We start from the raw sequence: 21,945 nt of genomic DNA, 5'->3' as shown, positions 1-21,945 counted from the left end.
AAACATTTAGCGAGCACGGATGCACAGGCTGGTCTGGATCCATGCTGGTCGCAAATGCACTATGTTGGTTTTCACATGGCGCGGCTCATTTTACTTGAGTTATGTTAGGACGATCTACTTTTCAGATTTTAGTTACTTCACAACAGCGGGTGTTTTAAGTGCCGTGTGGCGGCCGTAAAATGTCGCCGCGACTTCATCTCAGTCTTGTTATATTTTCTGGTCATTCGGGATCATTGATTTCAACTCAGATTTGAAGATTGAATACTGCTTAAGCCGGTGCTAGGGGCGTGGGCAGTGTTGCATTTTCCATTACTGCTCATGAACAGACTCAATCAAACCGAGTCTGCAATTTTCACTGTTTGCCTTGTTCTCGGTATATATTCACAATTGTTGTCCATTCTTTCCGCTTCAAACTCCAACGCAGTGATCTCCCTTGCCGCTTCGCTCAAGGTAGCAAGGTACACTTAGATGCGAAAATTTTGGGCACGGACGGTCTTAGGCCTACATGTAGCGAGTCGCAATATTGCACTTCCCCTATGAGCAAAATTTGGGTGGCTATTTTATAAATTGCGTGCATGTTGTGTGCTTTTAATTAATGGCAAGATCAGGACTCTCATACAAGAATAAAGAAAGTTATCAAAGCGAAAGGTTTACATCATCCATGAAAAATAGCGTGCCAAAATCATCAACGTTGCACCTTTTGAACAGTCTACAATGATCCCGCTGCAAGAACACTGTTCAATTTTATTGCATTTCTTAATTTAATAGTCCTTACTGAACGTCAGGACATAAACGGAATGGGGGCCCATCCAGCTCGTTTTTTCGGAAAATACGAAAATGTTCCTGAATATCAATCAACAAGCACAGAATCCTTCCGTGAATTGAATTTTTCCGCGAAATGGTGTCTCATTGATCATACAAAGCTACCAGCAGTTAGTTTTCCAACTGACATCAGAATTTTACATGTATCGGCTGTATAAATTTTCTAAAGAATTAATAATCATTATCTCTCACCTTAATTTACAGACATCCAAAATCACGATGTTCTCTTTATAACAAATATTGACGGGGGCCAAAATTCGAAAGTGTACCCTGCTACCTTAAGAGTTTTCAGTTAATGAACAAAAGAGGGTTTTACTTGTTCTGAACTTTTATATGTCTTTCGCCAATTCAACCAAATAAAAATGTTTTCAATAGCATGAAAAGAAGTCTGTATGAGAGACTCTAAACTTGCCCACCCTTAATGCACAAATTTAGCCAAAATTTACAAATCGTCGCTACGAGACAAAGAACGTACAATACATCCGTTTTTACCATTTTCTGACATGATTTAACGTATTTTGTCATTAGGAATGATATAAGGGCAATTCTGCACCATTTTGCGAAAATAAAATGTCTCCACCCCTTATTTTCTTATTTCATGTGGTCCCCACCGTCCGACCATCCCCCTGATTGACGAACTGCATAGCCGGTGGGCCAAATATGCGCTGTGTGGGTTAATAACGATAAAAATGATGTTTTTACTGTATCAAAACCTTGTTACTGGAGCTAGAATCCAAAAAAGTCGTATGCGTGTATATTGACTTTTATGCTTATATGTGTCCTCACCGTAACATTTTTGAGCTGCTGTGCCGTCAGGTAGCGTTTTAAGTGCCCAGAAAGTTTAGAATATCGAAGAAGAGGTTCTAAACTATTTGAAACCGCACAAATTTAAGAGTTCTTTCAAAATTTAATTTTGCCAGATTTTCCTTAAGGTAGCAAGGTACACTTAGATGCGAAAATTTTGGGCACGGACGGTCTTACATGTAGCGAGTCGCAATATTGCACTTCCCCAATGAGCAAAATTTTGGTGGCTATTTTATAAATTGCGTGCATGTTTTGTGCTTTTAATTAATGGCAAGATCAGGATTCTCATACAAGAATAAAGAAAGTTATCAAAGCGAAAGGTTTACATCATCCATGAAAAATAGCGTGCCAAAATCATCAATTTTGCACCTTTTGAACAGTCTACAATGATCCCGCTGCAAGAACACTGTCCAGTTTTATTGCATTTAATTTAATAGTCCTTACTGAACGTCAGGACATAAACGGAATGGGGGCCCATCCAGCTCGTTTTTTCGGAAAATACGAAAATGTTCCTGAGTATCAATCAACAAGCACAGAATCCTTCCGTGAATTGAATTTGTCCGCGAAATGGTGTCTCATTGATCACACAAAGCTACCAGCAGTTAGTTTTCCAACTGACATCAGAATTTTACATGTATCGGCTGTATAAATTTTCTAAAGAATTAATAATCATTATCTCTCACCTTAATTTACAGACATCCAAAATCACGATGTTCTCTTTATAACAAATATTGACGGGGGCCAAAATTCGAAAGTGTACCCTGCTACCTCAATGAGTGGCGAAGCGGTAAGGGAGATCACTGCGTTGGAGTGTTGGTACATGTATTAGGCACTTTTCATATTATTGACCAACGTAAATGTCTATGTTTGTACAATACAGTTTTACAAATTTTGTTATTGGCAGCAAGGTATATTGGTAATTGCATAAATGACAGGTTTTATTCCATGGGTCATGCAAATTTTCTCTCTTTTTATAAAAACAAATAGTCTTCAAAGTTTATCAATTTTATTGGATACAATGGGTTCATTAGATAGCAACAATAATATGAAGAGGAAACACAAAATAAAATACGTTCCTTATATTCAAAAAAGTAAACTGATCATGATTCTGTTTAAGGGGTCAATTTAGCTTTTATGTGGATAGTATTATCTCTGTGTATATTTTATCTTTGAACAATGTTATAATTTGTTTCTCATCAGACCACATAACGCCCTGCCTGTAACATAAAAAGTTTAAATTTGTAAAACTGAACGAATATGGATAATTGTAAATCATATCGTTTTACTTCATTCTGTTATTATTTACTTCCTACGAAACTTTCAACAGTACGGCCACTGATAAACATACACAAATTGCAATATAATTCGATGAAACTTTATTTCTTAGCGATTGTTTTAGTTTACTTTATTTAAAGTTTTCTCATTAGACTCCCCCACCCCCACCCCCACCCCCACCCCCACCACCGCTTGCGATTTCTAAAATAATATATACTAAAACGTTATATAAGTTTCAACATAAAAATAGTTTTGCGATGGCTCAGTGCAACAAGGCTGTAACTCGATTTTCAAAAATTTAAAGTGTGAAGCATAGAAAAATATCAGCAAATCCATTTTTCACTTCGTACTCGAGGTAAACATTCAGGCAAGATTTCCTGTCAGGCAAATAAAATATAATTCGGTTTTAACCCTTACCCTGCTAAATTTCTACAGTGAACCTGACCGTCTTTTAACTTGGACAGTATCATTAACTGTTAAAAAGGGTGTTTACCAAAAAGATACTGACTGAATGGCGAACAGTGTAGACTATAATCAGACTGCACGGATGCTTCAAGCTGGCAACCTTGTTTCTTTTACCATAGACAGTTCAGTCTAAGTAATTAAATAGACGAAAAATTGGATCAGTTTTCACGTTTATCACGAATAAGTTTTAGCATGTTTCTGTATGATTTGATCACGTGACGTTATTTTCAACTCACACTAACTTATATACAAACATAGGAAAGCTTTCCGATGATCAGGTAAAATGTAATATGTAGAGTTAAGATAGTTTGTTTTATTTTTCTGTTCTAGTGTCTTAATAAGTTATAATCCAAGACCACTCAGCATGAAATTAGCTTGATGATCTATTCAGGCAAGCATTCTGACCAAACATTTCATGAACACTGGTCTAAAGTTTTGACCTCTAGAGAGTTAACAGCGAATGTGTGACCGAATAAATGTAGATCCGGAACCAGTCATCTACGTATACCATCAAACCAGCCTGAACTATTGGTTCAGGTGAAGATAAACTGCAACAAAATTATGTTTGCGTTGTTCAAACATTTTTCATAAATGTTTACTGTGCCAGTTCACAGTGGAACTCTGTAGGGGTTTCAAACATGGAGCTCAACATTGTTGGATTGTCAGTGTTACAAATGAATCCGTCTGGACATTGGCAGGGTAATTCTGATTCCGTGCTGAAGCCAAACATAGACAGTATGTGGGAGACACGTTCACACACAGGTGGCTTACTGCTGTTGACGTTGCAGGTCGGCTGAAAGAAATAAATCACACGTTCTGAGGCTTTGTTTCAATACAGAAAATACGTTCAAAATATGGAATAGGTATTTTCAAGATTAATGGGTATTTTTTAATCTTTACACAGCCAAAATGTTCTTCAAGCATTAGTTATTATCAGTCTTACAATGTCTACATGTTTTCTGCACATATTTTCAGTGGCGTACGCGTCCAAACTTAAACTGCTCCGGGTTACAAAATAAAGGGTATCGTTCTTTGCACGTGACTGTTCTTATCCGATTTTTGGCATTGCTTGTGTCAAGTTTTGACATGCATTCTGTTAAGCACTTAATCTCTAAACATATTTGAAGAGTGCCATAGTGCCATAACTTAAATGAATTTCAGTTGTGTAACGGCGGGTAGTTAATCTTAACAAGTTGTCCTTGATTCTGTACCAGTACTAACCTATTCTCCGCAAAATAGAGGGGAAAGTAGAATGGTTACAAACACAATGTCTTTTATTAATCGTCACGCCTCGCCAGGGGACCGAACTCGTGATCCGTAGATCTGCTCTTTCCCTGTTGAGCAAGGCGGGCGGACTAGAATGTTGAATAATAATACTGATAATAATATTATTTTTATTATTATTGATGATAAATATGTTTTTACCTTTCCGCATGTATATTCTCTGATAGAATAAATTCCATCAGGCATGGCTCTGTGCAATACAAGCGGACCTGAACATCTACATATCACGTCACCTACGATATCGGCGATAACTGGTCCAAGACCCCGCAACGTCATTGCAACTTCGTTCTGGTTGCAATCCCGAACCGGAAATGACTTTCTGTCACAATAACTTAACCTCGTTGTTATTGTCTGACCTGTGCAAATATACATACAATTATACATAATAAAAGAAAATGAAATTGGCAACACAGGTATTGATGTGAAATATTACAACATATACATGGGCAGCATTTACTTGCTGTATTTAGATTACTTTAGACTTATACCCTCCTTATGATATGGAGACGGTTCAGATGGAACAGTTCCAACCAGTCAAACCGGCTTTTTAAAAATGACGGGGTTGAGTCATTGTTGATATAATGACCAATCATTAAGTTATTCGAATTGTTATAATGCAGTTAAGATCTGCAGTTACTGTAGCTAAAAGTAATATACAATTTTTATATCTTGACCTTAGTACGTAACTATTTCATTCCATGCAAAGTATCTGCACATAAGTGCACTCCATTTCTATAGCAAAAACATGAAATTATTAGAAAAAAAATCAATTTAAAAAACTGTATGTGTGCACTAAAAGTCAGTTATTAAGTAGCAAGATATTATCAATGCAAGCACTGGACATTTATTTGTTTTCAATGTATAGACAAGGAAAATTGCTGAAAATTTGTAAAGGAGGCAGTAAACAGTTTTCAGTTGCTAGTGTCGAACTGGCCAGGGTCAAACTTCAAAATAAGAGGCAATTTACGGAATGGCACATATATCTGAGCTTATTTTCAGATTTTACAGTGTCACCGGAGTATGAAACCGTGTAGCAGTTGGGGCTATCATTTGCAGGGAATTTTCTACAGCGATTTTAAAATTGGCAAATTTAGCTTTTTTCGTCATCAGTTTCCACGACCGGGAGAGCACAAAATTCAGGTCTTGTAAACAGAAAACTAGATATTAGGGATGTATTCAGATGGTTTGTAACGATGGACATACAGTCATGTTAATGTTGCAATATCTTTATTTCAGGTGTGTTGTTACAGACTTTTGTGTGAGGTTTTGAAAGTTGGGTAGGCGATTCTAGGCCGAGAAACTCTGAAAACTGCTTACTGCCTCCAAACTAAATAGTACTATTTAAACCTATCAACACACGCGTTAATTCTCCATTACCATTTTTCAAGTAAGGATTTCAAGTGTTTTTGGTCTACCTTGTGCAAAATTAGGATTTCATAAGATAGTAGGACCGTTTGATGTTCTTATAATGTAAACTTTGTTGCTAAAACATTACAAAAATTTAGCACCTTAAAACATAATTATGTCTTTCAAAATCTCATAAAATGTTGATTTCATGAAAACGTACTGAGAGTTTTATATAAATATACCAAGATATTATGCCAATATTGAAATTTTTAAATTTTTTGGTGTCATAAATGACTAATGTTTTAATGGAAACCATTTTTCTATGTGGTTTTCGACGAATCATTTTTTTTTTTTTTTGAAAAGTAGAAAATATCATATTACCACTCCAGCAATCGTTGTAAAATGATGTAGGTTATGAATGAGTTGTATTTTATTAAAACTCTACAGTCGTAACGGTAGAAGAATGGAATGGGTTGTGAGACAAATATTGCATTGCATTTTACAAGTACATGTTACCTGGTGAAGACATTTCCTGAAAGAAAACACGTGACAAGTCGGTTGTATTGACCGGGCACTTGGTTTGTCCCGGACAGTCACATATCTGCGACGAAGACTTGTATTTCATCTGGCCTGCAAGAGGATCATTTTCGCTTATTTCAAATGTGACGTCACATAGTCCACTGTGTGATGTGCAAATGGGACCTTTCTGCAACTGAAAAAAAAATGCTATTAATTAGACAGGAAAGAAAACATACAACTGCTGACTGAAAAGTCAAAATAACGATACTACTATATAGCGTGAAAAGTCGACACCACGATGATGAAAACACGAAACTACGCTGGTGAAAAGTCGAATTAATGAAACTATGATGGTGAAAAGTCAAAATTATTTCGTAATTTAATCATCGTACATTCAATGTTTCACATCATCGCTTCGTTGTTTTGACTTTTCAACATCGTAGTTTTGACTGTTCATTATAATTGTACGTCCGACTTTTTCATCGTAGTATTGCGTTCCTGTTACATAATGCTTTGCATACGTAACAGTAACGCGATATTACGATGGTTTAAAGTCGAAAGTACGATGGTGAAAACTACGATTGCGATAAGTCGAAATAACGAAATCGCGATGCTGAAATGTCGAAATAATTATCATGGTGAAAAGTCGAAAGTATGGTGATGAAAGTACTCTCGTAGTTTCGTCGTCATCGTGGTTGTTATTTCGACTTTCCAACAGTATCGTTCTTTCGTTGTTTCAAGCTCAAAATATCGGGCGATGGCCCTAATGGGACACCGTATGAAATGATTTATTGTTCCTTCTCTTGAGAAGGAATACTTAGGGCCGGTAAGACACACTCGACTGAGCAAGTGACCTCGAAATCTGTTGTCATTACGAGCTGGCCAATCAAACTCCGTGACCTTAGAAATAATCTCTGACGTTAAACATATTATTTCCTAATTGAGGCGACTCTGACTTAACGCGTTCCACTGATAACATAGGATGATTGATTGATTCTTTTATTTCCTCCATTCTTGAAGAGCATAACATGTGTACAAACAGATAGACATATATCAGCAAATTTACATGTAAACAACAAAATAAATATTATCGTTTCCTTCGAATGCATGGTCCGATATGTGAAAACAAATCCCATTGCGACCCTCTAATTATATGCAACAAATTCAGGCAACATGTGGAATTGGATTGACCGGGTCAAATGTGTATAGCCAGTACTCTTATTGCCGTATTTACTCCACTGAAAGTGGTAACGTATTTACTTGGGTGTTGGATTTAACAATTTATGTTAGCATAAATACCTACTGGACATTTTAGGCAGTATAAAACAACATAGTTCTTTTCTTTAAATTTTAGTGGTTTTTTGTTGTTGGTTTTTTTTGTATTTTGATACAGAAATAAACGCACTCTTGGTGCAAAATGTAACGCCCCCAGGTGCGCTTAAAAAGTAAGCAAAGTTTCTTCCCGACTAAAGTCCTCACCTGGAATGGATGGAACAACTTATTTCCAGCCGAGCTCACGGCAGGCGTCATTTACCTCCCTAGCATCCAGTCTAGACCGATACCGTTGGAAACAGTACCAAATTAAAGTAAATCACCCAGTACTGAACACTAGTCGGGATATCAGCCGCAGCAGGGAATCGATCCGGGTCCGGTTATCGAACGCGGATCGCTGGCGTAGTCCAAACTGCTAACCACTGCGCCACTGACACCCTGATTAAACGGGAGGATACGGAATGTCAATATGGTAGAATGGTCTTGTCCTTGTGTCCGATTCTGGAGTTCCGCACACTGATGACCAATACTTTAAACAGACATTGCAACCCAAATTTTACAAGATGATCATTATATATTTATATAGATGTGCCCTAGAAGGGACTTTTGCTATGCTTATCTTGTTTTACATCGGTTTTTGGAGCGGAAGTGTACTGGGAGGTTGCGCACATTTTTGTTGTTAGCTATCTTGACCGCTTCATTGTCTAGCAACAACAAGCCACCGTATCGTTTGCAGTAAACATCTGTTATTCCCCTTCCCAGTAGTCCCGTCTATTGCTTAATGTGTGTCTATTCTTTGTTTCTCTCAATACACTTTACATCGATATCAGCCAGGCGAAATATCATGATTTCCTCATGCAGACATTTCTAGCAAGTGTTTTATTATACTTTCATATTTAGTAGATTTCAAACTGATAAAACCGCAGTATATTTAAGTTTAGTTCTATTTATTGACACGTCTTTCTGAAAATAAGCCTCGTCGCGTAATAAGCATGCTGGATGCTAAAATGTCAGAGCGCGCTTTATCTGAGCGTTAGATAGCCATATTCCGAGAATACTGTGAATTTGTAGACTTCTCCAACTGGTAGGTCTACAATAAGATAAGTCTACAATAAGATAAAGATGATGACACAACGCCAGGACGACTATATCATAACGTCACGTCTAAGTTACTTACTCACTACACTACTGGAACTGAGAACATTTTAGTGCTTCGTTTTCTTTTCTAATCAATATAAATAATTTACTACCAATATACATCAATTTAGTAGGCCTATGCCTCTCAAAAACTGCTGGCAAAAGGTTAGACTCCATTCCCAGACACGTTTTTATTACATTAGTGTCAAATATAACACTACTTTTTTCACTGGATCCGCCCATGTATTAACGGGAGAAAATTCGTGTGCAAACAAGGCAATTCACGAGCTGTTAACACATGATTTTTATTTTTGAAATGCTTTCCCAGGGATATTTATGTATTTCTCCGCAGATTGACATCTGGTATATGCCTCTTGTTTCTTCCATAATATTCTATTTTTGTAGCATAAAAGATGCAATCTAAACCATTGAATGGTTTGCTGTATCAGTTACCAACGCCAAATGCACAGCTCCCAACAATGTTCGTACTCGCTTCTCCCTTGTTTACCCCCTTTTTAGAACTCAGCGTCGTTTCAGTTTTTGTAGATGTGCATGTTTAAGAATCGCGTGTAACTTGTGCGATTGTTTGTTTTTAGGAATCATATTTATGATTCTGGTAAGTAGGGCTTATCAGTCGGTATGTTTTCTCTAATTTTCGGAGAAGTTATATAAATAGTTTGAAAGCTTGTCACTACGTTCTAACTCATCCGTACTCAAAATGTGTCCGTACTCGAAATAACTCGAATATAAAGTTATCATTCTTGAAATTATGCTCCTGTTGACCTATTTTTTCAGTTATACGAAAAAAATATATTTGTACTTTCAGGTTTGTAATAACAAGAGATAAAACAATCGTTTAAAAACCTTCAGTTTGTGTTTTTGGCAGTGTTGTTGATTTCTGGACCCTGGTTATGGATATTTAAAACATGTTTACCGTTTCCGCGAACAACAGAATGGTAATTAAAAATGTACCGGAACTGTAAAGTCATCACATTTGAAAACAATACATTAGGTCGTCGTGGGATATTTTGGGATATGTTTGTGACCGAGACCGACAGACGCTGCTCTTTGTATTTGAGGATTGGAGCGTCGACAGGGTGGACGCTGCTGATTGATGTATTAGGTAACGATGGAAGTGATTCGAAAGTCAGATCTTGTGATTCCAGACATAAATGTAAATGATCACAATTTCATCGATGACAAGCGTCGTCCTGCGATCGTGCTTTTTAATAGATGCCGTCCTGCAAGAAGGTCATTCTTCAAAGAACAAAGATTGGCCACACATGGCACGGTACATCACAAACTTCTTTAATCATAACAACAACGATTTTATGGATTGACTAGCATTACGGAATACCTTTGGCAGGAATCGAGTAAGTGTTGGACTGGTTACAACGACGCATCCTTCGATGTCATCCACCTCTAGCCACGATAATAGTGAAAGGACTATCCTACCAAATCCAGCATAAAGTCACAAAGTCATGTATTGCCATCAATTAGGTATATACGAGATATTTATGTGTAACATTTCTTTTGGAAGTTATATTAGTCAGTCATTGTTTAACTGTCTTTATTTCTATGAGCCTTATACCATAGAGTTTTGCGTATGTTAACAGAATTTGCTTGTGTATACTTTCATGGCTAGAATTTGTTGTAAGTGATTTTTATCGCAAATTCATATGTTTTACTCTGTATGTTAAAGGGTCAAAGTGGTTGAAAGCCAAATACTCAAGTTATTATTATTATTATTATTATTATTATTATTATGTTTCCTTACTTTGGTGCAAGTTGAAACAAAAATAATCAGAGTAGGTAACGCACATTCTCTATTTGCTGAAGTGCGGGTTGAGGTGACAGATAACGCACATTCCCTATTTGATGAAGTGTGGGTTGAGATGACAGATAACGCACATTCCCTATTTGCTGAAGTCCGGGTTGAGGTGACAGCTAACGCACATCCCTATTTGCTGAAGTGCGGGTTGAGGTGACAGATAACGCACATTCCCTATTTGCTGAAGTGCGGGTTGAGGTGACAGATAACGCACATTCCCTATTTGATGAAGTGCGGGTTGAGGTGACAGATAACGCACATTCCCTATTTGCTGAAGTGCGGGTTGAGGTGACAGATAACGCACATTCCCTATTTGCTGAAGTGCGGGTTGAGGTGACAGATAACGCACATTCCCTATTTGCTGAAGTGTGGGTTGAGGTAACAGATAAAGCATATTTCTGATCATTTACGTCAAAGGTTTGAGGATCGGTCGAAATGACAGGCAAAACATTGCCCGATTTCGGTTCTTCATCAGCTTGTAGTGGATATGGTGAGTTAACAGGCAACGCGTTTTCCCAATTTCAGTTCTTTGTCAGCTTTTAGAGGTTTGGGTGAGTTAACAGGCAACGCATTTTTCAGTTTCAGGTCTTTGTGAGTGGGTTAACAGGTAAAAGCATTTTCCCAATTTCTGTTCTTTGTTAGGTTTTGAAGATTAGGGTGATTTAACAGGTAACGTATTTTCCCAATTTCAGTTAAAGATATCCAATGCGCATTTTTCACATTCATTTTTAGATACTAATTTTAAATGCAGAAAGTTCTGATCAAATGACAACTTAAATATTTTAACCAGCTACAATTACCATTAAATGTCAGTTATTAAAGTCATCTGTTATTTAAAAAAAAAACTCATTTTTAGTGGCAGAGAAATTTATACTGTGCTACGCATACATGTATTAGATAATTACCTTTTAAAACCTAATACACAGTACTAATCCCCAATGATAACGTGATTCCCGCCGAAACGCGAGGACGAGTCTAATTCATGATAACTGATGAAATAGCAATTCATAATGCATGCACATTACTTGACAAGCAAATATTAGTATTTCTTCCATTTTAAATATCCACTTAGTATGTGGCAACATAGCTCAGTTGGGTAAAATGCAGACAAGAATTGGATATAAGCGAATCGTTGTGTGGTTCAAAACCTGATGAGGGTTTTTTTTCAGTTTGTTTTGTTTGTTTTTCCTATTAGTTTTCATTTTTGCTTTTTCCTATTCGTTTCATTTTGCTTCCGTATTTTTGTTTCTTTCTTTGATGGTTTGTTTTTGTATATATGACTTTATATAACACATTTAGTATCTTCAGAGTTTGCATGGCTAAAGTACATGCATTTAATCAACATCATCTTTTATATATACTAAACTATTCTGATCTCCAATGTCGCCTTTAGATACCTCTCTGTCGTGTTGTCACAGAGCTCATGAAGGAATTAAATAAAAATTGACTGTCGATGTTGAGTTTCGAACTCACACGGCAAAAGATCTGTTGAACATGGACAGTATGCTTTACCCCTGAGCTAATTTGTCATTGGTACAAAATATAGAAATATTTAGATTGTAACATGTTAGAAAAATATTGAATTCCCTATGTTCCATTTTAATTTATTTATAGTCATGTTTGTAAATATCAAGTTATCGTTGGGGCATAGTACTGGTAATGCACAGACATGCTAATTGTATGTTTACATACATACTTTGATGTAATAGTTCATACATGTGTATTTTCAAACATGTATTTGGGTCTCATCTTTCTTGAACCGATCTAATTACTTCTTTAACTGAGATCTAAATTATGGTCACTGTGGCCTACTTTAAATTAATCGACATTTCCTATGCTAATTATGAACGCAATGTGTAAATTTTAAGATAACGTTTGCCAAGATTTCATCAAAGTCGTTCTCTTTTGATTACTATCTCGTTTGAAAATTTTGTATTTCCGAATTACATTTTAACAATTAAAACGTGTAGGTGTCCTTGCAGTAACAATGTGAATACTAGTTATCTGCCGAAATTTAGGTCTGGAGTGCCGTGTGGCGGTCGTAAAAAGTACCCTTGTACTAGAAGTTAGTGTTGTTATATTTTTTTTTCTACTTTGGGGTCTTTTTACTATTATAATAAGAATTCATCTAAAGTTGACGTGAGTGGCGAGTGGGGAGTATTGCACATTACATTTCTTTAACCTCTATGAACAGACCTTGAACAGGCTCAGTCAAACTGAGTCTGCTATTATCCTGTTTGGTTCCGTTCTGTACCGCCAAAGGACCTATTTACAGATTGTTGGCGTTTCCAATGGTTGAGTATTCTTGTATTTAATAAGGACCGTAATATTTCTTGATTACGCTGCCGTTATCCTGTAACGTCAAATTCTCGCCTAGTTCCGTGATCTTAAATTTCTAAGAATCTGAAACAAATCTTTATTTGCCCTTATGACTTCAACTGAAATGCTAGTCTATATACTTCGGGCAGTTTTAGTGTATGGCACGGGAACATCAGCTTCACGTGAGTGTGGTTAATGTATGCAAAATCGTGACGGACGCCAATCTGCATAGCAACAATGTCTACGACAATTATCATGAAAATATCATCTCTCTAGTCTGCTAATAGTCTGCTTATATTACATTCTAACCTGTCTGTGGGTTACAGTATAATATGATAAATTATTGTGCCGTAAAATCTATAGGGTTTTAATAAAAAACAAAATATTTTAAAATAAATTCCTTTCAAAGTTTCAAAACAAGATATTTGCGTACGTCACCATACGTATGAAAAAATGCACCATTCTATACATGCGCTATTTAATTTGATATTAATGGAAGAGTGTGAATATATAAAATCAGCTTAACAAGAAATCAATTTCAAACAATTTTCATACCAATATTGTAAAATACCGTACGTCATCATGAAAGTCCCTAAGTAATTGTTATAAATTAGGCCTAAAAATCTTTGTTTCCGGTAATATGCTAAAAAATAAATAGGGTGGGTCGGATTTTTTTTATTTATTTATTTAATTTTATTTTAATTAAGTGAGACTTTTCGGAGATTATTTTTATGTCAAAAAATGAATACAAAAAAGGAGTTTATGCCTTTAGAGCATAAGTAAGTTGATTTCTAACATCACTGACAATATTTAAAGCATAAAAAAGCCCCTACAGTATTGCAAATTTTGTTTAAAAGTTGAAAAAATATTCTCCAAGGCCATAAAAACATTTAGGGTCGAGCCAAACATTTAAGGTAGGTTGGGATACCGGAAACAAACAATTTTTTTACGCCTTTGTTACATTAGTAATTGAAGCGATTTTTAATATTCAAAGAAACTAAGGCTCCTGTATCAACTTCTTATTGAAATATAGTGCCATTTCTTATTTCCTTGTTCATTTTATATAGTGATATGAGAAAAACATGTTTAAACTAAAATGCTTAAAAGTCAGTAAATGAAAAAAAAGTAAATAAATAAATAATCGAGTGCGTCGTGATTTAACATATGTTTAAAGTCATACGAAATCAAATTAAATCATAGGGAACTACACAGTTTAAAAATTATAGTTATTTTTTGTGACATTCTCTATAACAGAAAAATATGGAAAGGGTACTCACCGGTTGAGTCCAAGGTGCCGAAAATACGCCATACACGCTTAATAAAATACAAGACAATATCAACATTACTGAATAGCCTTCCATTTTTGTTCTGTTAATATTTGTAAGAGACGAATTACACAGAATAATTTATGAATTAATTTGCTAATATGTTAGAATGTTATATAGATTAACTAGATGATATTATTCTATGGTGAACCTATTAATTCAGAAAGTTAATTAACTGACAATGTACGATCGTAATCTTTTATACTGTAGTAAATTACTTGTGACTAATGATAAGTCACGTGAAGGTCGGAAACAAGTTAACCTAATTTGCATATCGGAGAAGCGGAGGAGTGAGTTGAAACTGATACAGTAAATCTATAACTTATGTATGGTAAGAAAATCTTAGTATAACATTATTGCGAGTGTATAAAAGGGGAATTACTGACATTGGTCTCGAACAATTAGCTTTCCACTCTTCCAGTGACACTATTATGTGTTGTGAATCTATTGTCTATTTACGTTGGTGTACAATTTAAACATACTGGATTTTTTTCTGGTTATAAATGTTATATCTACGTCGCGCTTAATTATTAATTAAAAGGCAAAAATCTTTTGCGGACCGAAAAACCGTGATTTTTACTACGCCTTTGTTTTTATCTTTTCTGTTTTTAGAGTGCACCTTTACATTCCAACGTAACCATTAATTGTGATAAAACATAAATAGTTCCTGTCTCGTTCCTTATATAAAATACGTTTCTTATTTGCTTGTTTTCCACATTAAATTAGTTATATCTTTACTTAAATTGTTTTTTTTCTTTTTTCTTTTTTTTTTTTTTTTTTTTTTTTTTTGTTTTTTGTTTTTTTTTTTTTTTGCTGTTGTTGTTCTGTTGTGTTTTTTTTTTCTTGTTCATTGTGATACTTCTACGTTGTATCTGTAAGCTAAGAATGAAATATAAACATCATATCAACTTAATTTCTTATCTTGTTTACTTCATGGTTAAATGCAAGGATGGTTTCATTTAGCTATGCACATGTAGCTGATTCCTGTTGTATTGTTTCCTGTAATTTTTTATCAGATAAGGAAGTTGATTCAGTATAACAGTAAATTGTTGCATTTCCGGGTCATTTGGGATCCAGTATGCATTCTCAGTAAGAGAATTCACATGGTATATGTTTAGTCGTACCTTCCTATGCAACCTCAATCATGAAAATGACACTGACGCTGATAAACAAGTCGAAATGTGAACCCAAACATTCCGTCCAGACTGAGTACAATTTTAGGTTAGATGTATTTTCTTGCGAGTTTTATGTACAGGTTAGGGCATATTTTGAATATTCTTCGTAACTAAGAAAGCTGAAAGGAGAGAGCGTAGCGATCATTTCAAAACAATGTATACATTGTCATTAAAGTAAAGGATTTTAAGGAATAAATTTAAAAGTAAAAAAAAATGATATAGGAATAACTAAGTAAATACATATAGAATTTAATGCATTCTTCATTTGAGAATGTTTAACAAAGTGGTAACAGATAGGGCATTAATTAGTACTGATGAGAAATAAACAAGACAAAATGTACCCATAAATGATATTAATGAACCTATGTTTATTTTGTGTTGCCTTCTTAAATTGTTGTTTCCATCTAATGAAGCCGTTGTACCTAAAACATTTGATAAATGCTGAAGAGTGGCTGTTTTTATCAAAAAGGGAAGCACTTTTGCATGACCCGTGGAATTAAACCTTTCAATTATACAATTACCAATATAACAAAATTTGTATAGCTGAACAAACGTGGATCCAGGATATTTGTCAATAATTTTCTTTTAAGAGAAGTCTATCATAGCAGAACTTTTAATGAATATTTGTACCAAATTTGCTATTAAGTGAAGAGGTAAGTGCTAGTAAAGGGGTAAAATAGAAAAAGTGGAAAACCACAATACGCCGAACACTACATAAATCAAAATGTTGCAGACTCGGGGTATGACTGAGCTTGTTCATGAGTGGTAGTGGAAATGCAGGCTACCGTCCACTCCCTTTAACCCAGTGTTGAGCAGAACTCAACATTTACACATGTTACAAGTAACAAAATATAGTTTAAGAGACACCGGTAGATGTATTTATCACACTGGCCATAGCTTTATCAGATCAAGTGGTTCCAACGTTGTTTGAGCGGTGAATTTTACGCCGATCAGATGGAGAAATATGGCTGATACTACAAATTTCCGGAATTGTAAGTATGATTTAAAGGAATTTCTACCTGTTAAATAACGAATCAAATGAAAACGATGGGTGCACCTGGAGCGCAAATGTGTCTATATTTTAGCACATGTGTCTATTTAGCTGAGATTTGTGCCGTTTATTCAAACACTTCTGTACAATCCGGCGGGGGAAGGAAATTTTTGACAGTTTTTGACAATATCGTCTCAAATATAGTGTTTATCGGGAGCAAGTAACTGTTAAAACACTTTTTATGTAAAGGGCTGCCTCTTAAAACAAAGCTTGTGTATTTTTATAGATTATTCAGGGTTGTTTCTGAACAATCGGCCGAAAACCTAATGCAACGCCGTTTCGAGTGGGTCGCTATGCAACGCAATCAAGTGGATTCCGTTCTGTGTCTTACTTGCGAAGTCTTATCCGTCTTAAAAACAGTCATTATTTTCAAAGCCTAACAATGAATAAATTAATTTGGAGAGTTTTATATCATCATAATGATCCCGCCATTTCTAATATATTGTACTTTTATAGTTTTATGCTCGCTTAACATTTAACATATTTTTGCGGACATTGTCAAAAAACATCAACACATAAACATAAAGCAAGGATGAACATCGAACAATATCATTAAGTAAATAATACTAATAGTAAAAACAAGAATCAGCTCACGGATATCTATCTCCTCCACGAGTGGTACTGAACTGCATACCAAAAGCGGGTTGGCTCTTTGAATCAGTATAGTTACAGTTGGTTACTTTTAGTTCCTAAAAACCAATACATTGCGATTTCATTACTGATTTGTTGTGCATTTAAGTTGTTCATACAAAATAAATAAAGTTCGGTCCATGATAAAAGTATTGATCAGTTGTTTGTATATATTTTCATTCATATTCCTGGTGGAACGTTCATTTATTTTCAGAGAGATAAATCACAGAGACCGTTAAAATTGGCCAGGGAAAAGGCAAGATTTTATTTGTCCTCCATAGAACAGAAACGATGTAATAAAATTCTATGGTCGCCGTTTAAAAATGAAAATACAAATGAAATACAGACACCAATGAAAAAAAGTTTTGTTGGAGACAGTTAAATAGTACAACTGTAACACGTCTCTCTTAGTATTGCTAGTCCGTTTATTTTCTTTCATTGGTGTCTGTATTTCATTTGTACATTTATACATTGATACCACACCCATTAAAATCCGTTCACTTTAGCTGTGTTTATCGCTCGCTAAACATTGCCTATATACTCGTGTATACTAATACAAAAATGTTGGAAGAAGGTCAGCGTACGCCGTTGAAATACGGTCCTATATTAAGAATCGTTGTATTCTTGGCATAGGGTGTAAAGACATTTTTGATGAAATATGTTCTGTTTATGGGCATAATGAAATATCTTTTTCGACAGTTATTCGTTGGTTTAAGAAATTCAAATGTGGATTAGTTTCAACAGATATACACCACATGGCCGTCGGCCGAAAACAGCAACGTCTGCCAAGATGGTTGCTAGAGTGAAAGAAATAGTTGCTACTGATGCAAGATACACCGCTAGGCAAATAGCTAGTAAGGTTGGCATCTCATAAGAGCAGCTCATACAATTCTGAAACGTAATTTGAAAATGAGAAAGATCTGTGCTAGATGGATTCCCCATCTGTTGACAGATAAGCAGAAAAAGGCACGCGTGCAATGCGCAAACTTGTTGCTTAAACAGTTTCCAAATTAAAATGCACGATCTTTCGCCAATGTCGTCACTGGTGAATAGATATGGGTTCACTTTTTTGAGCCCAAACTAAAGATTCGGAACAAAATATGGGCAACAAAGTCTGGCAAAAGACCATGCATTGCAAAGCGGACCATGGGTGTCAAGAAGGTAATGCATGCCATATTCTTCACAACTCAGGGTCCTGCCATACAGGTTGCTGTACCTAAAGGCAAATCCGTAAATTCGAAGTTTAACAAGACTAAAGATCATACAACGATTCTTAATATAGGACCGTATTTCAACGGCGTACGCTGACCTTCTTCCAACCATTTTTGTATTAGTATACATGAGTAGGCAATGTTTAGCGAGCGATAAACACAGTTAAAGTAAAGGGATTTTAATGGGTATGGTATCAATGTATAAATGTACAAATGAAATACAGACACCAATGAAAGAAAATAAACGGACTAGCAATATTCGCCTGACCTTGCCCCGTGTGACTTCTTTTTGTTCCCAAGGCTTCTGGTCGAAACTTTGTGCAACGCAAACACCTCGGTTCTGCAATATTCCAGTGTCTTCATAGTATACCTAGAAAATACTACAAAAAAGGTTTCAAGGATTGGATTAGAAGACTGAAAATTTGCAAATCAGTTGGAGGTGAATACTTCGAGGGGACCAAATAAAATTTTCATTGAAATCTGTCAAGGATACATTTTTATGTGCTCAGATGCATTCATATTTGAACAATCCTCATAAAGAGTCAACCCGCTTTTGGCATGCTGTTCAGTACCATTCGTGGAGGAGATAAATGTCCTTGAACTGGTTCTTGTTTTTACGAACTATTATTTACTTAATGATATTGTTCGATGTTCACCCTTGCTTTATGTTTTTGTGTTGATGTTTTTGACTATAACCGCAAAAATATGTTAAATGTTAAGCGAACATAAAAATGTATTATATATATTTAGTACAAGATATTAGAAATGGCGGGATCATTATAATGATATAAAACTCTCTAAATTTATTCATTGTTAGGCTTTAATGATTGTTTTTTAGACAGATAAGACTTCGCAAGTAAGACACAGAACGGAATCCACTTGATTGCGTTGCATAGCGACCCACTCGAAACGGCGTTGAATTAGGTTTTCGGCCGATTGTTCAGAAACAACCCTGAATAATTCTATGAAAATACACACGCTTTGTTTTAAGAGGTAGCCCTTTACATAAAAAGTGTTTTAACAGTTACTTGCTCCCGATAAACACTATATTTGAGGCGATATTGTCAAAAACTGTTAAAAATTTTCTTCCCCCGCCGGATTGTACAGAAGTGTTTGAATAAACGGCACAAATCTCAGCTAAATAGACACATGTGCTAAAATATAGACACATTTGCGCTCCAGGTGCACCCATCGTTTTCATTTGATTCGTTATTTAACGGGTAGAAATTCCTTTAAATCATACTTACAATACCGGAAATTTGTAGTATCGGCCATATTTCTCCACCTGATCGGCGTAAAATTCACCGCTCAAACAACGTTGGAACCACTTGATCTGATAAAGCTATGGCCAGTGTGTTTATACGGAAATGAACCTTCAATGATACACAGAGTGCAATTCCATGAAAGTGGCGATAGTCCATAATGAAATAATGGATTTGCCCCAAAACCAGAAAACAATGGATATATCTAATAAAAGAGAGGGGATATGAGGTTATGGAGCCTGCATATTATAGAAACTGCCAAAAAAGCAGGCACCCTATCCAAGGGGTGATAACCTTGGTCCGTTTCGTTAGTCTAAGAGCATCTCAAATTTACTTGATACTTACAAGGCTGCTGGACTTAGTGGTGTTTCGTTATATTGATCTATTTCTTTGTAAAATGTACATCAACATAGTTATGACAAATAAATAAATAAATTATCAATTTAGAGGTATAATGTACCTTGAAATTATATGCATAATGCATCAACCAAATATTGTATAAAAGATTTATAAAAATGAGAAACAAATCTTTTATTTTCGATGTGGTCTTTTCAAAAAATGCGATTTGACAAAGAGAGATATGTAACGAAAAATGATATCACAGCTTAGAAATTGTAAGATAATCACATTTAAAAACACCCAGGTACTACAGGATATGTGTAAATGTTGCAGGAGAAAAGTAAGTTTAATTATCAATTTAGGCACTGATATTTCAAAAATTTTGATCATTATGACCTAAGAATTGTATTCTGTTCCATAGACTACATTCACCTTAAACTGAAATGCTTGATATATGTGACAGAGTAAGATCATTGCCAATGAAATTAATGGAAAGATCTAATTGCACAACAAGATTACCCTTATTCATTTGAAATCGGTTTAGCCAGACAGGTGTACAAGGCAAATGCCTGTTTATTAACCACTCCTAAGACCAGACTTAAAAGTGTAGAGTAAATCACTTTTTTCAAGGTAATTGTCAAACACAACCCTTTCTAAATCATTTTAATGGTGATACTTGGTATAGACACAGGACGATAATTTCCCACTTAAGTTTAACATTCCTCTAAGTGGTACGACTTCAACAGAACTTAAATTATCAAGAAAAATACATTGTATAAACGACAAATAAAGGATATACAATGACTGAAGCACAGAAATCGAGCGGGTATGCCACCCAAACAAGTATATCCATTGACATTTGTATTTTGTTTTCGTTCACTTACAATCTAGAATGAGAAAACAGTTGGAAAAAATACCTTTATCGGAATAGAAATTATAAACAAACATTTTGTAAACAAAGAGAAATAAGCCGTTTTGGTAACACAAACAGTATTAAAGGTTACCGCGGTGTTAACTTTGACGATTCTTATGAGCAGCTTTATCATGATCGACGGATCGGCTACCAGTGGCTCGTGTCGTTCCTTTATATAAGAAAAATGACAAAACTTATACTGGAAATTGTCCAGTGTACATTTTCATTTATTGTTGTTATATGTATTTCGTATTCGCATAAGCGATCACTGTAAAGCTACTGTTTTCTAATTCGATCGATTCGGAAGTGAATAAAGGGCTTGTATTTCTTCATTCAACTTGTTTATTATTTTGAGCACTTTTCTGGACACATCAGTTTGTAACCATCAGTCACCATTTCAGACATATTCTAACTTCTCTAGTTCAGACATTGATATTTTGATGAAAATTGGTCATTTCCGTTTTCATGTGGGCTGAGATAACTTGTGTAATGCATCCAATTTTGGAATATCGGCTGCTCAAATTTTAGACTTTTTATTTCATCAGATTTTGAAGGAAACGACGGGTGTTAAACATTTTCAATTTCCGGATGAGATATCAGGTATTATTACATACTCGTTTCTATTCCCCGTTAAGTTACACTGGTACCGGAAACGTCAATATTTTTCCATATACTGACGCCTGAATTTTATATCGGGTGCGTGACGTAATTCAGTGTGTGTTGTTGCACTATTTTTCTCTATTTAGTTCAGTATTGCCAATCTTATTCAGGCTATTGAACATATTTATGATATTAACATAATATTTATGCGTGTAGATGCGTATGTAATAAAAAGGTTATTATCTTTGCGTCGGGAAATATGCACTCGTTCTTCAGCGGAAGAATACTGCACTCCTAAAGTCGCGCAATATTTCCGCTGAAGAACGAGTGCATATTTCCCGTTAAAGGTTATAACACACTAAAT

The 21,945-nt window shown here is 35.4% G+C and overlaps 1 protein-coding gene across 2 annotated transcripts; it reads right to left on the bottom strand.

Moving 5' to 3' along the window:
• Positions 1 to 2,615: 2,615 nt before the first annotated feature.
• Positions 2,616 to 14,589, bottom strand: LOC123553049 (uncharacterized). Of its 2 annotated transcripts, none has more exons than XM_045342810.2 (4): positions 14,353 to 14,589; positions 6,514 to 6,703; positions 4,792 to 5,006; positions 2,616 to 4,159 (listed from the first exon to the last, which is right to left on the bottom strand). In XM_045342810.2, the coding sequence occupies exons 1-4, from the start codon at positions 14,434 to 14,436 to the stop codon at positions 3,962 to 3,964; spliced, it is 687 nt and encodes a 228-aa protein (XP_045198745.2). In that variant the 5' UTR covers positions 14,437 to 14,589; the 3' UTR covers positions 2,616 to 3,961. The 2 variants fall into 2 exon arrangements, with proteins under 2 accessions (XP_045198745.2, XP_045198739.2); XM_045342804.2 differs by having other exon boundaries at positions 6,514 to 6,709; positions 14,353 to 14,587.
• Between the last annotated feature and the right edge of the window lie 7,356 nt (positions 14,590 to 21,945).

This window comes from Mercenaria mercenaria, chromosome 15 (genome assembly GCF_021730395.1).
Source record: "Mercenaria mercenaria strain notata chromosome 15, MADL_Memer_1, whole genome shotgun sequence".
Taxonomy (NCBI): domain Eukaryota; kingdom Metazoa; phylum Mollusca; class Bivalvia; order Venerida; family Veneridae; genus Mercenaria; species Mercenaria mercenaria.
This window is presented reverse-complemented; position numbering and strand designations above follow the sequence as displayed.

What these genes read in the sequence shown, in the direction of transcription:
- LOC123553049 (XM_045342804.2), bottom strand. Translation starts at nt 14,436, where the DNA reads ATGGAAGGCTATTCAGTAATGTTGATATTGTCTTGTATTTTATTAAGC. An exon ending in CGGCACCTTGGACTCAACCG is followed by an intron (nt 6,710 to 14,352) that starts GTGAGTACCCTT and finishes TTTTTTTTTCAG; the next exon opens with TTGCAGAAAGGTCCCATTTG. An exon ending in GAGAATATACATGCGGAAAG is followed by an intron (nt 4,160 to 4,791) that starts GTAAAAACATAT and finishes TATTTCTTTCAG; the next exon opens with CCGACCTGCAACGTCAACAG.